This window comes from Labrus bergylta, chromosome 14, assembly GCF_963930695.1.
Source record: "Labrus bergylta chromosome 14, fLabBer1.1, whole genome shotgun sequence".
NCBI classification, from domain to species: Eukaryota; Metazoa; Chordata; class Actinopteri; order Labriformes; family Labridae; genus Labrus; species Labrus bergylta.
The window spans coordinates 22203566-22228013 of NC_089208.1; the positions used below are offsets into that span (position 1 = coordinate 22203566).

Below are 24448 nucleotides of genomic sequence, written 5' to 3' on the forward strand. Positions count from 1 at the left end.
AGCCTTTTCTTGTACTTTCCTCAGTTATTATTAGAGAAAGCTTTAATGGTCACATATTCTCCTCCTCTTCTTAAACCAGTGTAAATAAGTATCAGAACTTCTCAAAACATGTATGTGAAGTGTCTTGTTCTAAATCCACTCTGATCCTGTATTTGATCATGTCTATAAACCCCTCTATTTCAGCCCTGCTCAGAACAGGCTGTTTCTGTGTCTGTAGCTTTAAATGTAAATGAGCTGTGGGGCGCCTATGGAGGCCTTGCTCCTCCAAGCGGGCTGCCCAGGTTCGAATCCCACCTGTGGCTCCCTTCCCGCATGTCATTCCCCCTTCTCTCTCTCCCTGTTTTCTGAATCTATCCACTGTCCTATCTCTCAATTAAAGGCACAAAAAAATTTAAATGAGCTTTTCACTGATTTAGCAGCTGATTGTAAATTTGAATTGAGAGCACAGTGTGTGAATAAAATGTAGACAATAAACTTTGGAGGGAAGCCGCAGGCCTTTATTTAATCTATGATGATGATGTAGTGGTTGCTGGATTGATGCTCATTGTGTTATAAACGTTATAAACATCCTGTCACCACCTTGCAGGCATGTGTGCGCTCTGAGGGCGAAAGCAGGAAGTAATCTTAAGAAATGAAATCATCACGCCTCATGTTGCTCAGTGTTGACTCTGCAACCACACAGTCACAGGACCGAACACACACACACATACATGCAATTACATAAAAACCAAGAAGAAGCAGCTTAGACAGACAGGAAGTATATCAGCAGCATTATGGACTAAAAAAAGACGCCTCACTGAGTTAAAGACAAAGACGAGAAAGCCACTCGTGTGTGAGAACAGCTGCATGTGAAACGGTGAGTTTCCAGTTATCTGCTTTTATACCTCCTGCATGATGTTTGTAAAGTGGTGGTGCTCTTTAAGGTCACGCTCTCCAGCAGTTCACTTCAGGTTTGGTGAATCTCATTGGGCTGTAAGTGCTCTGAGCGTTGCCTCTGACGCCCTCATTATGAGCACATTTGTGTTAAAGTCATATAATTCATTGCTAATCTGTGGAGAATCCTTTGTGGTATTTTTTTTTGCTGTCTTGGCGTTAACGCAGATGGTCATTCCAGCATCCTTTTAAGCACTCAAGGCTCCATAATGTGCTCTGATATTCTCTAGGGCGGGTCACTTGATCTCCCTCTGGCTTGTCCGGGATAATCTCGCCTCCTCAGGACGCCGCTCCAGAAGAGCATCTCTGCTGGACGCTCATCTCCACACTCTGCTCTGTTGTTTGTTATTTTAAATAAGGAAACTAATCCAGAACAGGAGGACGTCATTCTGGTGAGTACATCATCATGTGTTTTCTCTTTATTCTAGTTTGTTATTGATAGAAGGAAAATGATGCCAACATGTTGGAGAATTAATCTCTTCCCTCTTTGCATCAACTCTTCTTGGTGCTTTATGATTTCATACATTTGAACATACAGCCATGGAAACAGAGGGAAGAATGCATCTTTATTTATTATTGTACAGTGTTATATTTATTTTGCATCCAAACATGTCTGCCTGTATGTCCTTCTCAATCAATACAAGCATGAATAATACATCAGGACATGTTGACCACCGGCACACACAGAGGATTTAAAATACATCTTTCATTCACTTACATGTTTCTAAGTCATGTCTGGAAACCTCTACATGAGGAAGTGAAGACAGAAACCCAAGATGAGACCTTCACACTTCCTTGTTCTTTATTCGTTGTTTCTTTCTGTTCTGTTCATTCCTCTCGTGATGATCACGAGGCAATCAGTGTTTCCACTGCGGCATCTTGATTCCTCATTTCCAGGCTGAAATAGGGAACACCAAGAAGACACCAAACACTGGGTTCCTTTTCTCTCCAACCACCCGTTAGTTTGTTTTTTCTGAACTCTGCAGAAATATTCATATTTATTTGACTGGCTGATTCTGATTCATCCTCTTACTAACTGTAGTGTGACCGATCGGGTTTTTCTGCAGAGAAGAGTTGTGTGTTTGGCTGCCATGGAAATCTTCTTCTAAATACAAGTCTTTGTTAGTCACTGAGGGTGCAACCATCACATGTCTGAAAATATGTCTGCAGTGCCCTTTATGGCCTGCGAGGTGATCCCCTGTGATAAACAGGCGTCCCACCCAGCTGATACGATCTCACAGCAGCTCGTGTTGCAAAATTTGACAAAGATAAGAGGAGAGAAAATATGTTGTGCAGCTTAAACGTGTTTATTCTCCTGGTCGTCCCAACGACCTTCAGATGGCTCTGAACCCGGGGTTAAAGAGTCCCTACGACCACTGACTCAGTACTGGAAAGACCCACATTCACAACAAGTCACAGTCGCACTTTAATGCTTCTGCCTCCACTTTAATGCTTCTGCCTCCACTTTAATGCTTCTGCCTCCACTTTAATACTTCTGCCTCCACCCTAAAATCATTAGACACAGTTTATCACTCCGCCCTCAGATTTATCACAAATCTTCCACTCATCATTGCATCCTGTACGATAAAGTTAGTTGGCCTTCACTATCAGTTAGATGTGAACGGCATTGGCTGCTACTTATTTATAAATCACTTGCGGGTAATCTACCAGCATACATCACTTCTTTATTAATCTGGGCTGATAATCAGTATCAGACTCGATTAAGTGACTGGCTAATGTTAACGGTTCCACATGTAAAAACGAACTTTGGGAAAACATCCTAGACCTATTGTGCTGCACACACCTGGAACACAATACAAAACACACCCCGCCACCCATCGTACAGCTCGTTCTGCGCGTTCTGCCCGCTTGCCTCATAGACTGTAAATATTACGTTCGCCTGCCTGGGAGCTGGAGTCTGATGTCACTTTCCTGTGCCGTCCACTTTGCCATTTCGTTTTCGAGTTGGTTTGAATTATGATCACTTTTTAGCACGGCATGTTTGAAAACGAAAAGCCAAAGACCTTTTCGTTTTCATTTGAATGATGTCATACAATATGCATACATAAAGAGTAAAAGTATAATGCAAACGGATGACTGAATATTAATTTTAAATATAGGTCAAATAATGCACCTATAATCTGAAAATTAAAACGTGTTTCTGTTACTGTATTTTCACTTTAAAATTAGATTTTTCATTTGACTCAAATCAACAAATGTAGCGTGGCATTTTTTGAAAATGATAAAGCAAATGTAATTTTCTTCCTCATTTTAATTTAGTCAAAGAATGTGCATTTTTGAAGTTGAAAACTAAAATTCACATTAGATAAATTAATCATCATTTTATTTTTGAGTCAAATAATACACCCATATTCTGAAAATTAAAAAGCATTTCTATTAATTCATTTGAATTTTCAAATCAGCTTTATCATTTGAATTTTGATCACTAATCGCTTCCATAGTTCACTGAAGTTTTTGATCCAGTAGATGTCGCCCTTGAGCACCAGCATGAAACCAAAACAAACTGCTGTTTGGCCACACCTCCTCCATACTGAAGCTTCTGCTCTCCTCCAGAGACACACCTCCAACCCCCTACGCTCGTGTTCACATAAAGGAGTTTAAAACAAGCAGCGGACACAATTGTCCTCGGCTCGAGCTACAATCACCCGTGCAGCTGCAATCACCACATTGTTGTGTTAGCATGCTAATGTTAGCGCTCTTTAGTTAGCTCGAAGCTTCACATTGCATATACTGTAAACCAACACAGAATGAGCGTGATCTAAAAACGCTTAAGTGACATCCAAATAATCAGTGAACAATAATGGAATTATAGAATTTCAATCATGTGATTAGAAATGCGATTAATCACAATTAACTGGAGAAATTTAGCGATTAATCGTGATGAAATATTGAAATTGTTTCATAGGGCTAATTTAAAAACTTGACTGGATGTGTAGGTCGCTGTGTGACAACGAGTTGTATTTCTACGCAGACAGCTTGATAAAGAGGACGAGATGAAGAAGTCGGACATGTTTTCCTTTGAGCTGGAGACAGACAACAGGACGGCTGAGGAGTACGAGCGGGACAAAGCAGAGAGGAAAGATGGAGGCGCCTCTTCCATATTTGGCCCGAAATCGCCTAAGGCTCCCATGGACACTGATTACCAGGAGGAAATGGAGAAGACCAGACCTCAACTCAGATTCAAAATCGGCTCTGGCTTGTGAGTTGCTCCAGGCGCAAATGATTTCTGCTGTTTTTATTGCTCATTACAGCGCTGTGTCTGTATGATATCAAACCACACGGTGGAGATCTATGTGGAGGGTGAAGGTGATTGACCTTTCTGACCCTCGAGTCTGTTTCTGTTCACAGAGTGGATACAGGAGAGGGCAACAGCAGCGGGGAGGAGGTTGAGAGGTTTACCAGAGAGAGACTGTTTGAAGCCGCAGCTAGCAGAGACGTCAGCCGGCTGGACGGCCTGCACCTCTACCTGCACCAGAAGATGATGAAACTCTCCGACTCATTGTGTGAGTTTGACTCCTCCCAGAATGCAACACACACACACATACACAAACACACACACACACACACACAGCGAAGAGGTTATATAGGTTAGACTAAACACCTCAGGCACTATGTACACCTGGTATTAAAGGTCCAATCAGTAAGATGTGTAGTGAGTGAAATGATGAAGTGATCTTACTATATGATCAGACTTTAAGGAAACATGCTATGTTGAAGTGCTGGCTTCTCTGACAACAATGCAGCAGCCAGTATGTCCTCCTTCTAACTTTAGATTCTGGTCCTGAATGCTCTGGATTTGTTTGGACCAGAGAAGCTAGGCGCTTTTAAGGCACCCCCACACGGCTGTTTTGGACGCCCCTCGGTTTGTCAGATATGAGAGCAGTTATCAGGTCAAACCAACAGGTGTTGCAGCGATGGAAGCGGGCAAGAGAAGTGATTGTACCCGACCTAAAAAGCCTCTGCATGTTTCTAATAAGCTCCACGAGCAGAAACGTGCTCAAACTAGGATCAATATTGGAGATGCTTTTGAAAAATGGAGAGAGGTTAGAACACAGAAAGGTTTACAGACTGATGCAGAGCTGGATAAACACTGAAGCTTCAGTATCCACCACATGGCAACCTGTGGTGGAGCATGGACTCTAGAGAAGGGGGGGGAGGGGAGACAGCTCTCTCCAATGTTTAGAATCTGGACTGCAGTACCCATTTTAAACACTAGGAGTCAGAGTTACATATTGCCCCTTTAACGTTGTAATCTTCTGAAAAATGCCGGTTACATAACCGTTAACTTGCACAGAGGCATCCTTCTTCAAAATGTGTAAACTCCATTCTTCTTCTTCGTAACCGATAACTCACACAACCAAACGCACATCTAAACCAGTGAGTGTATGAGGGTGGACATCGATTTCTGGTGCTCACTTTCCATCTTGCCATCCAGAGTTTTCAACAGCCACTGAATTAAAAAATAAGACTCCTCCTTCAAAGCCTTACATTTTAACACTTTGACTTCAGTTAGAGTCCAATCGGCGCTCTCACAGGTATTTTCTGCTACTCGAGTAAAGAATGTGTGAACTGTACTTTTGTCACCATCCTGAATGTGTGGTCACACCTGCAGATCAGTCCTATGGGAAAACCGCCCTGATGAAGGCCCTGCTGCACCTTAGAGATGGCAAGAACGAGACGGTGGAGCTGATGATCGAGGTGTCAGAGAAGATAGGGGATGTTGAGAAGTTTGTGAATGCAGCCTACACCAACAACTACTACAAAGGTAAACTGTGTGTGTGAGGCAGAGCGGCTGTGTGAATAAACTTCAACAACAACTATGACTGTTTTATTACATTACTCATGTGACACTCACTCTCCCGCCTCCAGCTGGTTCAGAATGCAGCAGTTTGGTTTTCTTACAACACAAGTAACACAAAGACGTGCCCCTCCGGAAATCTGTCACTTACCAAACCCACTGACACCATAGCCCCCACTACCACAGAATCAGAGAAGGGGTATGACGGCTTGCAGTGGCACTGTGTAAAAAAGCTGCTGTGTCACAAGTGGGGAGGCTGGAGCGAGATCTAACCTGATGTTTTGCCGATGCACTTAGTGCCCTGGGCCCTCTGCAGATCTCAGGCCCCTGGGCAATTGCCCAGTTGCCCTATTGAACCCATCGCCCCGATTTTAGCTTCTCTTTCCTGTTAGTTTAAGAAATGGTTTTAAAACTTTACTTGTCATGTTTTAAATCCCATATGGGTCTGGCTCAAAGCTACATCACTGAACCATTGACACCGTGGTTTGACCCCACAGTCTCAGATCTTCCGGTGGGGGCCTCCTGGTCGTTCTAAAGTCGAGGTTTAGAACTATAGATGACCACGCTTTCCCCGTCATGGCACCTCGACTCTGTGTTTGGGTTCTTCTGCTTTGATCTAAAACAGGCCTGATTCTACGAGGGCGCAAAAGGATGCACTGCACCCTCCTTTTAAATTTCTGCACCCTCAATTGAATGAACACAAAATAATAACTGTAGTTTATTTTTTTCAATAAGTAATCAAGGCTTTAATAAAACAACAGTGACTGTGATGGTCATGACAGGTGCACGTGACCGGTCTGTTCCCTGGGGAGCACATGCAGACCCATAACACCTACGCTATTCTTTCATTGATGTTGCCGGTCCCTGTAGTTGCTGCACCCCCTTTCATTTCAGATGCACTCGAAGTCATTTTGTTCTCGGACCAGGCCTTCTGTCAAAGCACTTTGTTAACAAGGTGCTTAATGTTTACTCTTTGTGACTGTGACAGGTCAGACAGCTCTGCATATAGCCATCGAGAGGCGGAGTCTCTCCTATGTGAAGCTGCTGGTCAGTAAAGGAGCAGACGTCCACACCAAAGCTTGCGGGACATTCTTCCAACCTCACGATGGACCCAACTTCTACTTCGGTGAGTTCTTGCTGCTGCTGCTGTTGGTGAGGAACCTGCATGTTAGCATGAGATGAAATATCTTTATTGTCACTGTGCAAATACAACTAAATACTGTTGGAGCAAAACTGTATAGATGTTGCCTGATAGAAGTAGATAAATATAGAAAACATACTAACCAGCCAATATACAGAATATACAAATTATTCTAAACAAGAAATGTTGACAATAAAGGTATATAAAGTGACAGGTGCTGAGCTGATACTGATGGAATATTGCACAGACAGGTTGAGAGTCAGTGTGTAAAGGAGGGAGAGGGTCGCTGCTGGGTCTTCACAAGTGAAAGTGGCATCTTGTGGGAGAGCTCCGAGCCGCAGCGTCTGTGTGCGCCGGCATCTTAATTCCTGAACTTTAAGAGGGAACAAGTAACCAGAAGCATTATTTTCTAAGCTGGTAATTTCAAAACATGTCATTTTTCTTTTGAGTGATTAAATTGACTTCTCACAAGTATCTTCTACTACTTGATGAAAAAAACATAAAATCTATTTTAAAAACAAAGACTCAAATGTTCCCAGCAATCTGCGTTAATGGGCCAAAACATTCATATCAGAAACGCTGATAAGCCAAGGCTATAATGTTGAAGACAACACCGCCCCCATGTGTTGATGTGTGATACTGCATGTGTGCAAAGGTTTCCTCAAACGGGGAGGAGGATCTTGTTCAGATGCAAGAGTCAGGAAAGTCTTTATGAACCTGCTGGGGCTTGAAACCACACAATGCAAAGACGCTGTTTATTTGAGCTGCAGGATTTCTGGTCCTGCACCAGTACTGCACTCACGCTCAGACCCACCACCACCCCAGGCACCATCCACCTGCAGGCTCTGACTGGGGAGTTTAAGATATTATATCATCACTTCTCATATTTCTGCATGTAAAATAAAACAGCGAGGAGTGCTGAGGTCGGAGCCTAAACGCCAAACACAGACTGTGTTCTGCTGCTGTGATAAATATTTCAAACAAATGCAAACGAGAGTCATCTGAGCGGGCTTGCAGGTTATCTTCATATCTCTGTTTATCTGTGGTTGTCAGGTGATGTAGCCTAAACATGCGACGCTTTGAAGAGATGGGAAATTAAAATGCCTGTGCTGAAGCTCCACAGAGTGTTCAGTGGTCAACGCCACTTTCCTAAGATCTTTATGTCCTCTAAGCCTCCATGCAAAATGGCAACGCTTTTCTCCTTCATTGTGTCATAATCATGCAAACAGAACCAATAATTCGAGGGTATAATGTGAGAGGGTTTTGCTAATTCGGTGTTCTGAGAAGACAAACAGAATTCCTCCTTTGTCACACACTGGACTTGAGGATTGGCTTTGAACAAGTTTGTTCCAGCCCACATACAGTAAATGTCTGGGCCTCTTGAAGGGACAGTATATGGGCCCTTCCCAGGTGTGATTTAATATTAATCCATGCACATTGGATCAGCACCGTTCAACAAGGGGGTCATTAAACGCACTTTATGTAGGTGCAGGGCGGTGCAAAAACAGTAGGCTGAGGAAGAAGATATGTCTGCACACTTGCTCAATTGCCACAAAAACATTTTCTTTCATTACAACGGTTCAACCAGTCTCCTTTAGGCACTCAAGAAGGATCACCTGAAGAAGACCTCTGGTCGAAACGCTCTGATTGTGATGGGATAAAAACTATTTGTGGCATTCGAGCAAGTGTGTGGGCATTTCTTCTGCCTCAGTTCTAGTCTCTGAAACATCAGCGGTAGAAAACAAATATAAGACAGAAGAGAGGGACTTTATTGGGACCATGAATTGTCTGGCAGCAGTCAGTCAGAGCTCTGCTGTGAAGGATCACACGTGTACTTTGATTAAATGTAGACACACAAAAAAACACGTCTTCTTTATGGTCTGTCCTCAGGTGAGCTGCCTCTGTCTCTGGCAGCCTGCACCAACCAGCCAGACTTGGTCAACTTCCTCATGCTGAACGAGTACAAGCGAGTGAAGCCTGAGGTGAAGGACTCTCATGGGAACACAGTGCTGCACGCCCTGGTGGTGGTGGCGGCTGAGAACTACAAAGAAAACACAGAGTTCATCATCAACATGTATGACTTCATCCTCAAGACTGCTGCCAGCCTGTACCCCAAACTAAAGCTGGAGAACATCAAGAACAACAAGGGGCTGACACCTCTCAAACTGGCTGCCAAGACGGGAAAGATCGGGGTAAACACCTGCGGGACATGAGCTAATCAGACCTATTTGTTTTTTTTAACCATGCTGTAAACATGTTAATCTCTGCTGTAAAAACAGGCTTTTTTGAATGGGTGTGTATGTGACTTTCGGGGCTTCTGCAGCCTGCTTCTAGAGGACACTCGAGGAACTGCAGGATTTTACACTTATACATTGGCGTCATTTTTTAACAACAGAGAATGCTGCTTGGCAAAAAAAATCAAACCTGCTCCGGAAAAAATGAAGACAGATGATAGTTTCGGAATCAGTGTGCAAACATGATTAACAACGTGAGATTATATTTTTTCTTAATGAAAAAAACAGATTCAGTTTGCAGAGGCCTTTAGAGCTGCACAGTGTGTGCCAATCAAGACATGAGCTATTCAGACCTGTTTGAATGGGTGTGTATGTGACTTTCAGGGCTTCTGCAGCCAGCCTGTAGTGGACACTCGAGGAACTGCAGTTCTTTTTGCACTTGAGGATTACCGCACTGGAGGTTGCCGCTTGAGGTCTTCAGTCCTGCTAGCTGGCATTGAGTCACAAACACGTCTACAATGTCACGCTTGATAAAATAAATGTATCTAAATAAACACTAAATATTTTTCTTTCCTCTTGTTTGTCTGCAGATTTTTTCACACATCCTAAAAAGGGAATTCGATGAGAGTCACACCAAACATTTGTCCAGGAAGTTCACACAGTGGGTTTACGGGCCTGTCACCTCCTCGCTGTATGACCTTGCCTCTGTGGACTCGTACGAGGACAACTCAGTGGTGGAGATACTCGTCTACGGCAATGGCATTCCCGTGAGCATTTTGACTCCAGTCACAGCAGCAGCTTTTATTATTCTGTACTCATGACCATTATCAGAACAAACTGGATCCAAGCTGCATGACTTCATCACTGTAGTTGAGTTTAATCCCTAAAGTCGTCCTGTCTTCTCTCAGAACCGTCATGAGATGCTTCAGACGGAGCCTCTGAGCCGGCTGATGGAGTCAAAGTGGAAGAAGTTTGCAGGTGGAATGTTTTTTTTCAACTTCCTGTTCTACCTACTGTACCTGATCATTTTCACTCTGGTGGCCTACAATAAGAAGTCGGATAAGGAGGTGAGATAGCCGATCACACAGAAGCCGTTTTCACACATGCACTCCTGAAAAGGTATAAATATGTCAGGAGGACCGCCCCTGAAATCCTCCTGATCTGGTTGTTCACACATGCACCTCACAGCAGAGACTATCCCTGTCAGACGGGAGGGGGGGCGGGGGGTCTCATGTGGATGACATGACGCTAAAAGAACAACGTGGAAGTAGCAACAGAGTCCGCTACACAATGTTATGTGTCTTGTGTTTCTTCTCCGTTCCACAGCTGCCATTTCGCATTGAATACAACACAATGGGTTACCTGTACGTTTCAGGCCAACTCGTGACAGCTTTGTCAAACTGCTATTTTTTTATCACTGGGGTGAGTGAAAAATTCAAAGTCCAGACGCTAATATGGCAACCTAATGCAAACTGTGTTCTAATATCATCAGCTGTTTTAATGATGTTTTCAATCTCTAGATCATGGACATGTGGATGAAACGGCCGAAGATGCAATCATTGCTGGTTGATGGCTATTATGAGATTCTGTTGTAAGTATTGATGCTAATTTGTGAACTGTAGGGCTGTCAGCGTTAATCGCATCATGTTTTTTTCCCCATCGAATGGATCGCGGGCCTTTTGTCCCTTCAGGCTCCCCGTAGATAATCCTCCTCAGTGTCTCCCTGTAGTCTCAGTGATGTAAAAGAAGGACACTGCTGCATCTTTGAATGTCTCATTTCACTTTAACAAACTCTCAGACAGCTCATGTAGATATACTTTATGTTCAAAAATCCCGTAGACTTCAAGACGATAAAACCTGAGGTGCTAAAATGCTAATAAATTTTCTGGGTTCTAGGACTCGTTACTTCAGCGCTCTATTCAGTGAAGATCTGTCATTCTCCTTGTGGGGAGTGGTTGGGTGGCACGCTAGCGCCTTCTGTTGACCAGCCGCCACTGCCGAACACTTAAACCGACATAAAAACAAGACAAGTGTCATCTCGTCAAACTAGCAGACTTCATAATGTAGCTATCTGCTGCGGCTGTGTGTTAGTCATCATTTATAATCCTGAAGCTCCACAGGATCTCAGAGGCTTCTCTGTTTGTAGTCTGGTGCAGGGGGCCCTCTTCCTGGTCGCCTCCGGTCTGTACCTGTCCAAGCGGCCGGAGTACCTGGGCTTCCTGGTGCTGTGTCTCGCTCTCAGCTGGGTCAATCTGCTCTACTTCTCCCGAGGCGATAAACACATGGGCGTCTACAGCATCATGATACAGAAGGTAGACGGTCCTCACAGGTCACTCTGCTCCATGGTGAACGTCTGATCCCTGAATCCTTTTGTCTCATTTCTTTCTTGTAGATGATCCTCAGTGACATCATGCGCTTCCTCTTCGTCTACGCCGTCTTCCTCTTTGGGTTCTCAGCAGGTAGTCATTCAAAAAACACCTGATACTCTCTTTAAAGGTACAACGTGTAGAATTTTATTTGAACATTTGCACGGCCCTGTCAGAAAAAGTTCTTGGGATTACCGACACAGAAGCAGAGCTTTGTACCTTTGTGAACGAGGTTGGCACAACTTAACAAAGCATACATTTAAAGTACATATTATGAAAAATCCACTTGCACAGTGTTTTTTAACATTTATTTGGGTAACCTGAGTGTCTACCAGCCCACAAAATATGAAGTCCATCAAGTCCTTTGTTTGTGGTCTGAATAAGTCTTACAACACAGAGAAAAATGCTACGGTTCTAATTTGCTCTCCTTGTGATGTCACAGTGGGAATCTGGTAAAAAAAAATCCCCTCCCCTCCCCTGGTATCTCCACCCATGGACTCCACCCCCAGCCTAGAACAAAACTTTTGTGCAGGTCCGCCATTTTTAGTCTTGCTAAAGAGGAGTGATGTCTACAGGGAAAACTCAGGGGGGCTCATTGCATTTAAAGAGACACACACACCAAAACGGAGCGTTCTGAGAGAGCTGGTTTATACAGGGTCACAAACCTCCTCTGGTGCTTGATTCATGTTATATTTTGACCAAAGCACAGCACAGATGTTTCATTTAGACCACAGGGGACTGTTTGAAAAGGTGGAAAAGGGGGATAATATGTCCTCTTTAAAGCAACAATACGTAACCATTCAACCTTAAAATAGTAGATACAGAGGTCTATTTGACAGAACAATGACTTTCAACAGGGAGAATGGTGTATCTCACATGTCCACAGAGCTCCCAGGTCTCCTGTTTTCAGCACTATGTAACTTTGTCAGCGAAGTCATATCATTAAAAGTGCGTACGTCTTTACAGTGCTAGTTCACAAAGCAGCCTTCAGCTACAAAGCAGCCAGTTAGCTCTGGCTCTGTACTGTTTGATACGACGACTGAGGCTAAGAGGAAGAGGACGGAGACAGATGAGGAGAAGAAGAGAGAGTGAGAGAGCGAGAAGCAGAGTGTACATCCCTGCATATATTACTCAGAACAGATTGAGACGTAACGTTAGCGGTGTCATCGTTTTCTCATGTTTAGCAGCTTTAGCGGCTACAGAAATCAGAATCAGAATCAAAATCAGAATCGGGTTTTATTGCCAAGTACATTTACACATACAAGGAATTTGGTGTATTGGTGCTAAACAATTAACAAGGAAATAACGCAGAACTAGTAACAACTTAAATAATACAGTATAAGAAGCTATTACAATATATCAAATAGAATTTAAAGATGTAAAATATAAAACATAAAAATAAAAGACACAAAATGTACAAAAGGTGCAATGTGAGCTGTGTAGTGGACTATGAGAAAAAAAAATCTTACAGTGTATGTTACCTACTCACAGAGTGTATGTAAGAAAATACATTTTAAGTCCAGTGGGCATTAATGTAACATATAAAGAATAGTTCAGCATTCGCATTACTCTGATTGAAAGTCGTCTAACCCGAGTTATGTCTCAGGTTCGATCCGAATAAATCAATAAATCCATCTGACACCAAAAAGTCATCTCTCTCCTCGTCCATCTTCAAGTTAGCTTTATAAGTTTAGAACCTTACAAACCTATCTCAACCAGCATGTAATAAATGAGCCTCTCCAATGTAGACATTTCACCATGGCCTATAGTCGTCATGGTAACAGGTACATACACAGACACATACTCCAAATGCTAACAGTTAGCTAACAACAGGCTGTAGACGCTAGCAGAGTAAACAAGGTTCTTTAGCTGATGCATGTTGTTGAAGAGGAGGAGGAGTTGACAGCACGATGTGTGTCTCAGGACAGTGCAGTTACACTCCATCAGTGGGCTCCAGTGTGCACCAAAAGGAATTCCTATTGTTGCTTTAAAGAGATGTCACTTCTTTTTGTGTGGGACTTTTTTGAAGAGGTTAAAGTTCGTTAAAGTTCTACAAACCCTTTTCATATATGTGTATTGCTGAAGTTTCATGTGTACTACCCCATTTCAAAGTACCTCAGGTGTACTGGATGTAATCTGCTTCCTATCTCTGTCACAGCGGTGGTCACCCTGCTCATAAAGCCTGAAGAGAAAAACACAACCACTGTAGCTCCGGGAAGAGGGCGTCTCTATGGTCCCCTTGACGACAACGAGCTCTGCCTGAAACCGACCTTTGCAAGCATCTCCTACACCACGCTGCAGCTCTTCAAGTTCACCATCGGCATGGGCGACATGGAGTTCACCCAGGACTACCAGTACATAGAGGTCTTCTACATACTCCTTATCGCCTACATCATCCTCACTTACATCCTGCTGCTCAACATGCTCATCGCCCTCATGAACCGCACCGTGGAGAAGACCACCATGGAGAGCGACAGCATCTGGAAGCTGCAGGTGAGGTGTCCAAGAGGGAGTGACTGTGTAGGGCTGATTTTCTGTTTTTGTTGCAGCTGTGGTTTGATGACACGGTGTGATTGCTCCTCAGAGGGCAATTACCATCCTGGACATGGAGAAGAGGCTGCCTCGGTGCATGAGGAAGTGGCTTCGCTGCGGGGTGGATATAAACCTAGGAAAGAATATTGAAGATGGCTGTCGGAGGTGTTTCAGGTTTGCTTCTTTTGTTTGGGGACAATAAGCAATGCCCCACTTTTTTTTAGAAGTATTGACAGGGCAGCCGCTCTCTTAAGCTAACAAGTTAAGTGTGCGGAGCTCAAAAGATGTTTAAGTTCTCTGTTACTGTTTTTCAAATTTTATAAATGTATCCGATGAACTTTTTTAGTAATGCAGATTCCTGTTGATCGGCTACGTAAGCCTGGCTCAGATGACAGGATAATTGGGCCAAATTTGCCATGACACTGAAGCTTCAGTGTTTATCCAGCTCTGCATCAGTCTGTAAACCTTTCTGTGTTCTAACCTCTCTCCACTTTTCAAAATCATCTCCAATATTGATCCTAGTTTGAGCACGTTTCTGCTCGTGGAGCTTATTAGAAACATGCAGAGGCTTTTTAGGTTGGGTACAATCACTTCTATCTGAACCACTTCTCTTGACTGCTTCCATCGCTGCAACACCTGTTGACCTGATAACTGCTCTCATATCTGTCAAACCGAGGGGCATCTAAAACGGCCTTAAAACGGCCTACCTTCTTTGGTCCAAACAAATCCAGAGCATTCAGGACCAGAATCTAAAGTTAGAAGGAGGACATACTGGCTGCTGCATTGTTGTCAGAGAAGCCAGCACTTCAACATAGCATGTTTCCTTAATGTCTGATCAGATAGTAAGGCACTATCATTTCACTCACATCTTACAGACTGCTCCATTAAATGTATTAACATTAAGTAGATTGCCTGACCCTTTCATTAGTTATGACTGCTTTAAATGTTCTTTAACCCAGGCAGGTTAAGTATGAGACATTGAAATGATTCACAGGGCTGATATTCCTGTTGCTCTTTTATAAACAGCAGTAAATAACGTCAGATCCTACATGAATTCATGCTAAATTCACCAGTTCAACTCTACAGAGTGATCCTCTGCTGGGAAGCAAATCAAGGTGTAGTGAACACTTTTAAAAAGGGCAGCGAGAAAGATTCAGGTCTGAAGGTTGTCACAGAAGTTGTAGCTGAACAAGCAGCATCGATTGAAGCCGCTGTTCTGTGTTCTTCACTAACGCACCTCCTCTGACAGCGGAGTGATGCGTCACACACAGACAGTAATTGGAGCATGTGTCCTCTCGTCTTCACAGAGTGGAGGAAGTCAACTGGAACAAATGGAACATCAACCTGGGCATAATCAATGAGGAGCCTGGCTGGGATCAGGCCCAGCAGCCGGCCTCGGATACCTCGCACAGAGCGCACAGAGCGCACAGAGGTGACGAAACATGATAACAGCTTAACTTTAAAGCTTAGTTATAATATTTATAGACTTTTATTTTGGAGCTTTATTCAGCGACAGGACAGTGGAAAGAGACAGAAATCAGGGAGGGAGAGAGAGGGGAGGGACACAGGTCGGACTCAAACCTGGGCCACCCCGCCTGGAGGACCACAGCCTCTGTACATAGGGGACCACTAGGCTACCAGCGCCCCCAACGTAGTCACAATATTTAGATCTAATCTGCTGAAATGTACTCATAAAACCTGATTAGGAACTTAAACCAAACTGGACAGACACATGCTGCAACGGACAATCAGGACTGCAGAAAAAATTATTGGTGCCAACCTGCCCCCCATCCAGGACTTATACCGGTTCAGGGTCAGGAAACAGGCCTTAATGCAGACTCTTCACACCCGGTACACAAACTGTTCAAACTCCTCCCCTCTGGTAGGCGTTACAGATCACAGCCATCCGCCAATTTCATCATATATATTAACCAAGAAACATGTAACTGAAATAAAACAGTGTTAATGTTTCAGTTCAGATCATGGAAAGTGTCCTGTTAAAGGTCACCCATTGTTCAAAATCCACTTCACCATGTTTCTCTACCACTAATATGTGTCCCTAGTCTGTCTACAAACCCCCCTATGATGAGAAAAGTCCATCCTCTGAGTCTGCCTTCTCACCGTAAACAATAGGACATGGAGCGAGAAAGCCTGAGGCAACCGAGTCCTTCCAGAGAGGGGGCGTGGTCAGACACAGCTCATTTACATTTGAAGCTACAGACACAGAAACAGTCTGTTCTGAGCAGGGCTGAAATAGAGGGGTTTATAGACATGATCAAATACAGGATCAGAGTGAATTCAAGACACTTCACACACATGTTTTGAGGAGCTCTAAGACTTATTTAAACTGGTTGAAGAGGAGGAGAATATGTGACCTTTAAGTCCACAAAGATCCAAAGGAAGGGTTTCAGAAACTCAAAAACTTTATAATCCAGGCAAAAAATATCAAAAGCAACACATTGCAAAAAAAAACCACAAAAAGGGAAAAAATGGATTTCCAAAGTGATCGAACTCACAGGTCCTGGAATAGAGTAATTAAAGTCCGTTCTTCAGAGTCCTTTTGACTGAAACTCAGTGTTCCTGCTCCTCCTCGTGTGGAGGAGGAAACCCCATAAAAAGGAGCGTATATTTCTATTTCTCCCTCCAAAACAGCCGTCCAGTAGGGCTCCTCTCCCCTCTTTACCAACAAACAAAACCCCCCCAACAAACATTTCTCCGCCTTCCTTTGTTCTCCCCAAGGCCACACCCCCTACACACCTGTGTCTGTCTAGTATCCTCAGGTCACATGACCAGGCTGACTGCAAACTAAAAACAACAACACACAGAAAAATGACTGACAGGGACAGAGACACAAAAAAGGGATTTAACTTTGCAAGGATTTATTTTGAATGAATCCACCTTTATGTAAAACTAATGTGGTCACGTCACCACATAAACAAACTCAAACTTTCTGGATCAGAAAATGATCATGTCACATGTTCTCGTTTGTCCACAGGGAGGAGCTTTAGAGGCTTCTTCTCGGATGGCAGTCGCCGGTGGAGGACTTACCAGAGCACAGAGATGAACCCTCTGAGCAGCACACCCATCTAAAACACAGGAGCGTGTTTCACATCGGGTGTTTAGACAGTCTGACCGCAGCAACGAGGTGTTCAAAGACAGTTTTTCAGTTTCAAACCCCAAAGAGAAAGCAACTGGCAGATGTGAACACTGCCTTTTTAACTCACTGACTACAACAGAAATGTCAGCTGGATTTTTTAATTTAGTCTTTGAGGCAATAATTCAGGAAAACATTACAGATATTTGTTTGTCTTACGGACATTATGGTGCAAAAAAAGTTATCCAATCAGGTGCTGATGAATTAGGAGCTGCTTGATTTCCAGGTAAATCCTGCATTTAAAAAAAACATGAAGCATTCAATCCAAAGGCTTCTGCACATGTTGTTCCTGCCACCACCTGAGCAGGAAGCACATCCTGTCTGCACAAAGGCCATCACCTGCCGGCACCTCTGGCACGGCTCACAATCCTTGGTGGAGAAGTGCAGATCACCGAGCTGCTGATCCTCCCCTCCTGCTGGGCGCCCTCTATACAAGTCTCATTTTCATCACAGCCAGACGAGCTAAACCTTCTGCAGCCAGATAGTCCCGCAGATGTCACAGCTTGCTTTGTCTTCTCTACTTCCTGTTTGTATTTATCTCAGGGAAGCTGGAATAAATGGCATGAAAAGAACACCTTCGGCATTACCTGTCGCAGTTACATATGAGGGGAGACTGGGGACGGTCGACACAAGTCTTTGTCGTACATTAACAAATCTGATAAGCTGCTTACACAAACGCACTCTGGAACATTTCTGTAAAGTTTAAGGACAGCCTTAAAGTTCTTATTCACATGTCACTAACAGCGTGGCGTTTTCACTGTCAAAACAGACGGGGGGGGGGGGGTGCTACTCAGGAGGCAGGACAGGATGTTAAAGAAGGACGCTGTAGTCTTAATGTTTACAAGATATCCAGGATGGCAGGTGAAGTAAAGTCGTACAATATAACAGTTTTTATACCTTCATATCAATGCTTAGTATAATTGGAAAGATTTAAAGTATCAACTGAAGAACAGAGAAGAACTGGTGAGCAGAAAGAAATCTGCTTCATAACCATACACTTTAAATATGAATGTTTGAAGCCTGAGTGACGTCACCCGTCTGTTCCTGCAGGGGGCGCTGGAGTCCCATCGAGGGCGGTCTCCATGCTGGAAATGCTGTCTCAGCCTAACTTTCAGTCAACCTAACAACAGGATGAGTGCTGGAGCTGAGGCGGGTTTTAAGCCTCCCGACAAACCGTTACACTGCGCCCACCTGTCAATCAGGTCACGCCTTATTGTGAATAACTCTTATCCTTCATCAAATCAAAACGGATGAGTCATCAAAACATTCACCCCCCGTACAGTGTGTGTCGATCGAGACATGAGCTAATCAGACCTGTTTAGTTTTTTTGAACCAGGCTGTAAACATGTTAATCTCTGCTGTAAAAACAGGCTTTTTAGAATGGGTGTGCATGTGACTTCCTGTGCTTCTGCAGCCAGCCTCTAGTGGACACTCGAGGAACTGCAGGATTTAAAACTTCAGCACTGGCTTTATTTTTCATCACTTGAGGTTGCTGCTTGTTCAGAGCATACAGGATAATCACACCGGCTGCTGGAAATGTCATGGGTTCACACATGCAGCTTACCTCAAAAATGTTGTGATTAAATGAAATCCTTTTGATCTGGTTGTTCACACATGCACCTCACAGCAGAAGACTATCCCCGTCAGACAGGAGGGGGGGGGGGGGGGGGGGGGGGGTGCAGAATAAATACGAGGAAGATGGAGGAGAAACTCTAGGTGAAGTCCAAACTAAAAATGTGTCTGTTTGTGTTCACACATGCAGCTCCTCCTGGAAATATCAGGAGTTTTCTGCATGTGTGAAAGCACTTAAAGTGCTGCTGAACTAACAGGAAAAGCGGAGTTTGAAGGCATTTATTAATCATCACATTGTCCTAAAGTTTTGTATGAATAAATCTACAATAAATCCCTGAGGGGAAGGCAAAGTGTTCCAACTGTTCCCATTCTCGTCTATGTTGGTTCATGGCTTGTTAAAGGTCAGCTACTCGTCAGGCTGAACCTATGGGCTAAACATGTAAAAATGATTTCATGCAGAATGACGACGGCAGGAAAAAAGCACGCACCTGTTGTCAGGCGTTAGCTGAAATGAGTGTCCAGACTCGGGTCAAAGCATAAATTAGAACTTTATTTTATTATTACAATATTACAAAAAGAGTAGCACAACTCTCACGCTCTCGCCTCTTTGTCGGTCGTACAGAATGACACATAAAAGAACGACTTGTGGACCTTCTTCCATTTCACAGCAACAGAACAAGAAACAAGGAAAAATTTAAATAACAAGCAAATCAAGTATTATAAATAGTCACAACTGCAAACTGAAGCTTCGAAACTCGGGGGGGAAAAAAAGTTACAGCTCAGTAACTACACGTTGCTAAAATATATAATTACAAAATATGACTCCTCTGTCTTGTCTTACGTCTCCGCGATAAAGAATCTCTAAGGAATTGCTCTATTCAAAACAAACGTCCATTAAAAAAAGAGCAGAAGAAAAAGAAAATAATTGCTGTTTCTGTGTATCCGTAGCGTCTTCCTTCGTTCTCCTTATTATTTGGGGTTTTTATTAAAACCATGCTCATTTTCAAGGGAAGTCCAAGGACCAAACACTTAAGGCTTTTTAAGGGCTGTTAGGGAATTAGGTGAACAAAACATGGGCGTCATCGTTTTCTATACACACACACATTCTCACCGTCACACGCGCTCACCCTTAAATCTACCCACGTCAGCGGGCAACATTCACACACAATCAATAAACTTTCAAAGTTACAGTAGTCTAGTAGGTAAGCCAGTGTACAATAAAATAAACAATGCATTTGCTGTTTCACTCTGAACTTAAAAGTCCGTCGTGTTTTACCTCCGAGGGATCTTGCAAGTGATCAATTTTGGTCTTCACAGCCGAGTCAGAGGAAACTACACACAACTTAATTCACTTAAAGGCAGGGTTGGTAATATTCGAGAACTAGCATGATTTTGAAAGTAGCATTCCCTCAGTGCTCCGTCTGCACCCCCTCACCTCTGTGCTCCCTCTAAAGCCACGCCCCCTCACTTACATGCACGAGCGCTGTTGCTCCAGAAGTGGACCTCAGCTCGTCTCTTGCATTGTGTAGAAACTACGTCGTCTCATGTCTCATTCAGTGTTAAGTAAACTCACAGTATAAACTCAGTCATCTGTGATGCGCTTTGAGTGTGGGCTAAAGCAAGGAGGTTGAGAGCGAGCAGGGAGACAGGGAGGCGTGTGATTGGTTCATCAGATTGGTACATCGTGGCAGACATTGGTTGAAGTTTTTACAGGCTTACAACTGCTACAGATGACAGATTTTCTTTGTTCCTTTTTCAGAGAACATTAATTAATTTCCGTCAGGACCTAAAGACAATTTCCACCAAAATCTTAAAAAGTGGATCTGGAGGAAATTACCAACCCTGACTTTAAGTTCCTTCATCAGGATCAAAACTCTGCTGAGTCTCGTAGTTCATCTCTACAAGAATAACACTATGATCTTTTCTTTTAATCCTCATTACAAACCAGTCCCCCTTCCATTTCTGCAAAACAAATCGTCTCAACATTCAAGTAGTACAGTTTGCATGGTTACAAAAACGATCCGAAAAGGAAACAAACAAACAATGGCACATCTTCAGAACAGTTTGTCTCTGTTTACCTGACTTTGGCCATCTTCAAGGTACAACAGTTCATCTTTTATGACTTTTTTCTGCGCTAAACATTTCACAATCTCATTGCCAAACCTTCCCGGCTTTGACATGTTTTTCTTTTAAGAACACCTGAATTAATCGCAGCAGATTCAGCAGGACAAAGCGCGGCTGAGCGTCTACTATGTACAAACAACCTGATCACATGCATCCTTAACTGACAGTGAGGAATCAACCATGAAGAGTCCTATAATACAAATAAATAATTACATTTCAAAAGAATAAAACCTTTGTATACATGAGCCTATCGCAAGCTTTTCCTTCTGTACTTTCACGTCTGCATGGTCTTTAGGTAAGTGTGCACTCTAACAAGATCCTTACGCTCTCTTCTGTCATCAACTGATTGTTTCATATTTCAGCTACAATAAGATTTGAGCCTCACACCAAAGGAAAAACAACATCTTGTCTACCGAAGCTACTCAAAGTCCACCGTTTTCAAAACTGAAAGCATCCAGCGTAGATGTCGTGGTTTTTTCAGGGAGGGGATCTATCTGTTTTTCATCTTTCTTACATGCATAAGAAAACTGAATCGATAGTTGTGAAGAAGAAAAACACAGGATCAGTTGAGATCCAGGCACACAAATAGGGGAAGGAGGTGGGAATGACACACACACACATACAGTACAGACGTGTATACACACGCATGAGTTTCCTTAAGTGCAAGGTAAAAGCACTCATTCAAAAAAAAAAATTAATGTAGCAATTGATCACTTGCAAGATTCTTCCAAAAAGGAACAAAAAAAAACCTACTGTTTGTCTTCATTGAATATATTAATTTACCCTCTTTAACATAAGCAGTCATTTAAGTTATCAATTGAGTTTTATTAACGTGTCTCCTTTCTTAAGACTAAACAAAAGGGTTTGATAACTTTTGTGAAGACAAGGCCATAGCTTATCTGTACCCTGGGTGCTGGAGGAGAGCGGTTCTGCCATCCCCAACCTCCGGACCTACCCTGCTCAGAGGAGGCCTGTGCATCTTGCCCATCAACCCTAGATTCTGATCACGGAAGTAGGGCGTCTGGAAGTCTCCACCCAAGTAATCTGTTGTTTGCATGAGATTGGTCTGGGCAGAGGAGGAGGAGGTGGAGGAACTCGTTCCTAGCCTGTAATGTGGAGCCCCAGAGGGTCCACAGTCCAGTGCGGTGCAACCCCCTGGGCCTGCGTTGTGGAATGGCATTGCTATGTCCTGAGAGCCAGAGCTGTCACTGTTGGGTGTGGGGAGGATGCTGCTATTCCAAATATGGGACTGGAAGTAGTGACCATTAGTATAGTGGGCCATGGGGCCGGGCATACCATTGTGGATGACGGGGGGAGAGGGCGTTGGCCTGTCGACAGGGGGTTTCAGTGTGTAAGGCTGACCCACACACACCTCTGTAGGGTAGCCCATGCTCTTAAAGTTGAAGGCGGGGTCCCTGGAGGGCTGCTTGCAGAGGTGGGAACCACCGTTCTGGATGTGGGGTACATGAGACAACTGGTGCTGACTCCAAGAGCGCATATTCTGCTGCTGGGCGTTATGTTGTAGCTGTTGTTGCAGCTGATTGGATTGTTGGTGCAGGTGCTGCAGGTGGTGCTGCAGCTTGGGATCAGCATGGTTTGAAGGCAAGTGGTTCATGGCAGCCACACTGGGTTGGGTAGGGTGTTTCTCTTGAGGGCCAAGTATGCAGTTAGATTGAGGGTAGCCAGGGGTGGCAGGGTTGCTATGCATTGACACCCTGGAGCAGGCGCTGATAAGCAGGTTGCGACTGATAGGGCTAGGGTTAGCGATCTGGCCCTCACACATGGAGGTGACTCCTGCACCGTGGGCTCGGGCTTGGCAGAACTGGTTGATCTGATGCACAATTGAGCTCAGGTCGGCCTGGCGGCCTTGGTGCAGCCCTGCAGCCATGGAGAGTGGAATGGTTGAGGTAGAGACAGTAACGTTAGGTGGTGCATCACCATCTGGCAGCTTCATGCCCCCTTGCAGGCCAGGGGGCGGTTGCTGCTGGAGGTGCTGCTGCTGAAGCATGATCGTAGGGGGCCCCTGTGGGTGGACAAGGGTTGGGTGCTGAGACAGAGTCTGGAGTCTTGGTGGGCCCTGAGGATGCTGGGCCATGGGAGGATGGTGTCTGAGGCTCTGGGTGTGACCCTGCTGAGGAAGGGGCATCTGTAAAGTCTGAGGCTGTTCCTGTGGGGGAAGGGGTAAGTTCTGCTGCATCCGGGGAAAATTCTGCAGAGGTGGGTGGTGGTTTAAAGTGCTGGTCGAAGCCACTTGGTAGGGTCTGTTAGGAGGATTCATAATGACTTCAGGGTGCAAGCGAGCCCGGCTGCCGTCAAAATCTTTGAGGATGCCTTTGACTGAGGGCACCCTGATGATGGCAAGGAGGCCTGTCTTGGCACTGGCCTGAGAAGACGGGTAGGGGCTGTAGCGTTGGCCTGTTGTATCCAGCCCGTTTACAGTACGCCGCACGTGGTTCCTCTGGGGGACCTTGACGCTGTTGGGGAAGATCTTGATGGTGAGAGGGTTGTTGGCAACCTTCTTAGCATATGCATCCAATTCTGCAGGGGTCGGAAACGGAGCGGATCTCATCCTTTGTGTGGTGTCCCCTGGGAGGGAAAACAGAACAGGTTGGAGGTTAGATGCGGAGCAAAGGCAAGAAAAGACAGAATTGGTGGGATAAGAGATTAGGGAGAAAGGTAACAACCAAACACTAAGACCAAGTAGAGGTGTAAATGGTACAAAAGAACACATCAGTTGAAATCTGAGAAGTTAAGAGGATGATTCAGACAGCGACTCATATTCCTTACCTCGCTGATTTCCCCCCTAAACGCTCACAGCCCCAATCTCATGAGGACACAGAAGATTTCTAATCTCATTCTCAACTGAATTATTGCCGTCAACACATTCCCAGTCTTAAATCCAATTCTGTGGTTAAGTCTGCGACTTTAAGGTCAGGAGCTTTTAGTGGCCTTAATTGACGCATCATTGGCGCAAACGATAAGTATGCATCTGAAGGGGGGGCTGCTCTTCTTGCAACTGAATCACAAACTAAACAAAGAGCGAGCAAGGCTTGGATGGTCCCCTGTGGCTGCTTTAGGGGGAAGGAAAGAAAGAGATAGACGCAGAGAGCAGAGCCTCATGACAGCAGACAAGTAATCAGACACAGCAGCAGCGTCTCTGATCTGCGGGAACACCTCCCAGGCCTCGGCTCACAGACATTTGTTACACCTGCTAAGCACCGTGGCTAAATTTAACAATGTCGAACTGACAACATGAACATGATTATGTTTGTGCATGTGTGAGCAAGAGGGGCTGTTTCATTTATGAGGCTGTATATAATGTGTGGCAGGATTATGCAGGTGTTGCCTATATGGCAGTGTCTGGTAATAATTTGCCCGTGGGGGGATGTGAATGTGTTTCATTTTAACACTCACTTCCTCTTTCTACGCTAACACAATTAAAGTCAGTGTTAATCGTTTCCGAGAATGAAAGGCTCTTCTCTCTCCTCTTTTATCTGTCTCACTGTCACGATCACCACAGCTCCACCAGTCTGACCTACTTACATCAAAATACTCAAACTGACGGACATGACG

General features: G+C 44.2%; 2 protein-coding genes across 4 annotated transcripts in view; one reads left to right on the forward strand and one right to left on the reverse strand.

The window, feature by feature from the left end:
• The first annotated feature begins 665 nt into the window (after positions 1-665).
• On the forward strand, positions 666-18844 carry trpv1 (transient receptor potential cation channel, subfamily V, member 1). 2 transcript variants are annotated; one of them, XM_020649949.3, is made up of 17 exons: positions 666-856; positions 1164-1325; positions 3926-4153; positions 4303-4457; positions 5567-5719; positions 6741-6878; positions 8784-9085; positions 9718-9894; positions 10036-10194; positions 10454-10549; positions 10648-10718; positions 11274-11439; positions 11520-11586; positions 13652-13986; positions 14078-14199; positions 15333-15457; positions 17021-18844. In XM_020649949.3, exons 3-17 carry the CDS (start codon positions 3948-3950, stop codon positions 17113-17115), a joined length of 2367 nt encoding a protein of 788 aa, XP_020505605.1. In that variant the 5' UTR covers positions 666-856; positions 1164-1325; positions 3926-3947; the 3' UTR covers positions 17116-18844. The 2 variants fall into 2 exon arrangements, with proteins under 2 accessions (XP_020505605.1, XP_020505607.1); XM_020649951.3 differs by having other exon boundaries at positions 3930-4153.
• A 436-nt stretch (positions 18845-19280) lies between these two features.
• Positions 19281-24448, reverse strand: part of fam222ba (family with sequence similarity 222 member Ba) — a 41799-nt gene continuing 36631 nt past the window's right edge. For both annotated transcript variants that reach the window (XM_020649942.3, XM_065963168.1), the window contains one exon: positions 19281-23461. In XM_020649942.3, the coding sequence (XP_020505598.1) occupies positions 21771-23461 (1691 nt within the window). In that variant the 3' untranslated portion in view covers positions 19281-21770. The remainder of the gene's footprint in view (positions 23462-24448) is intronic.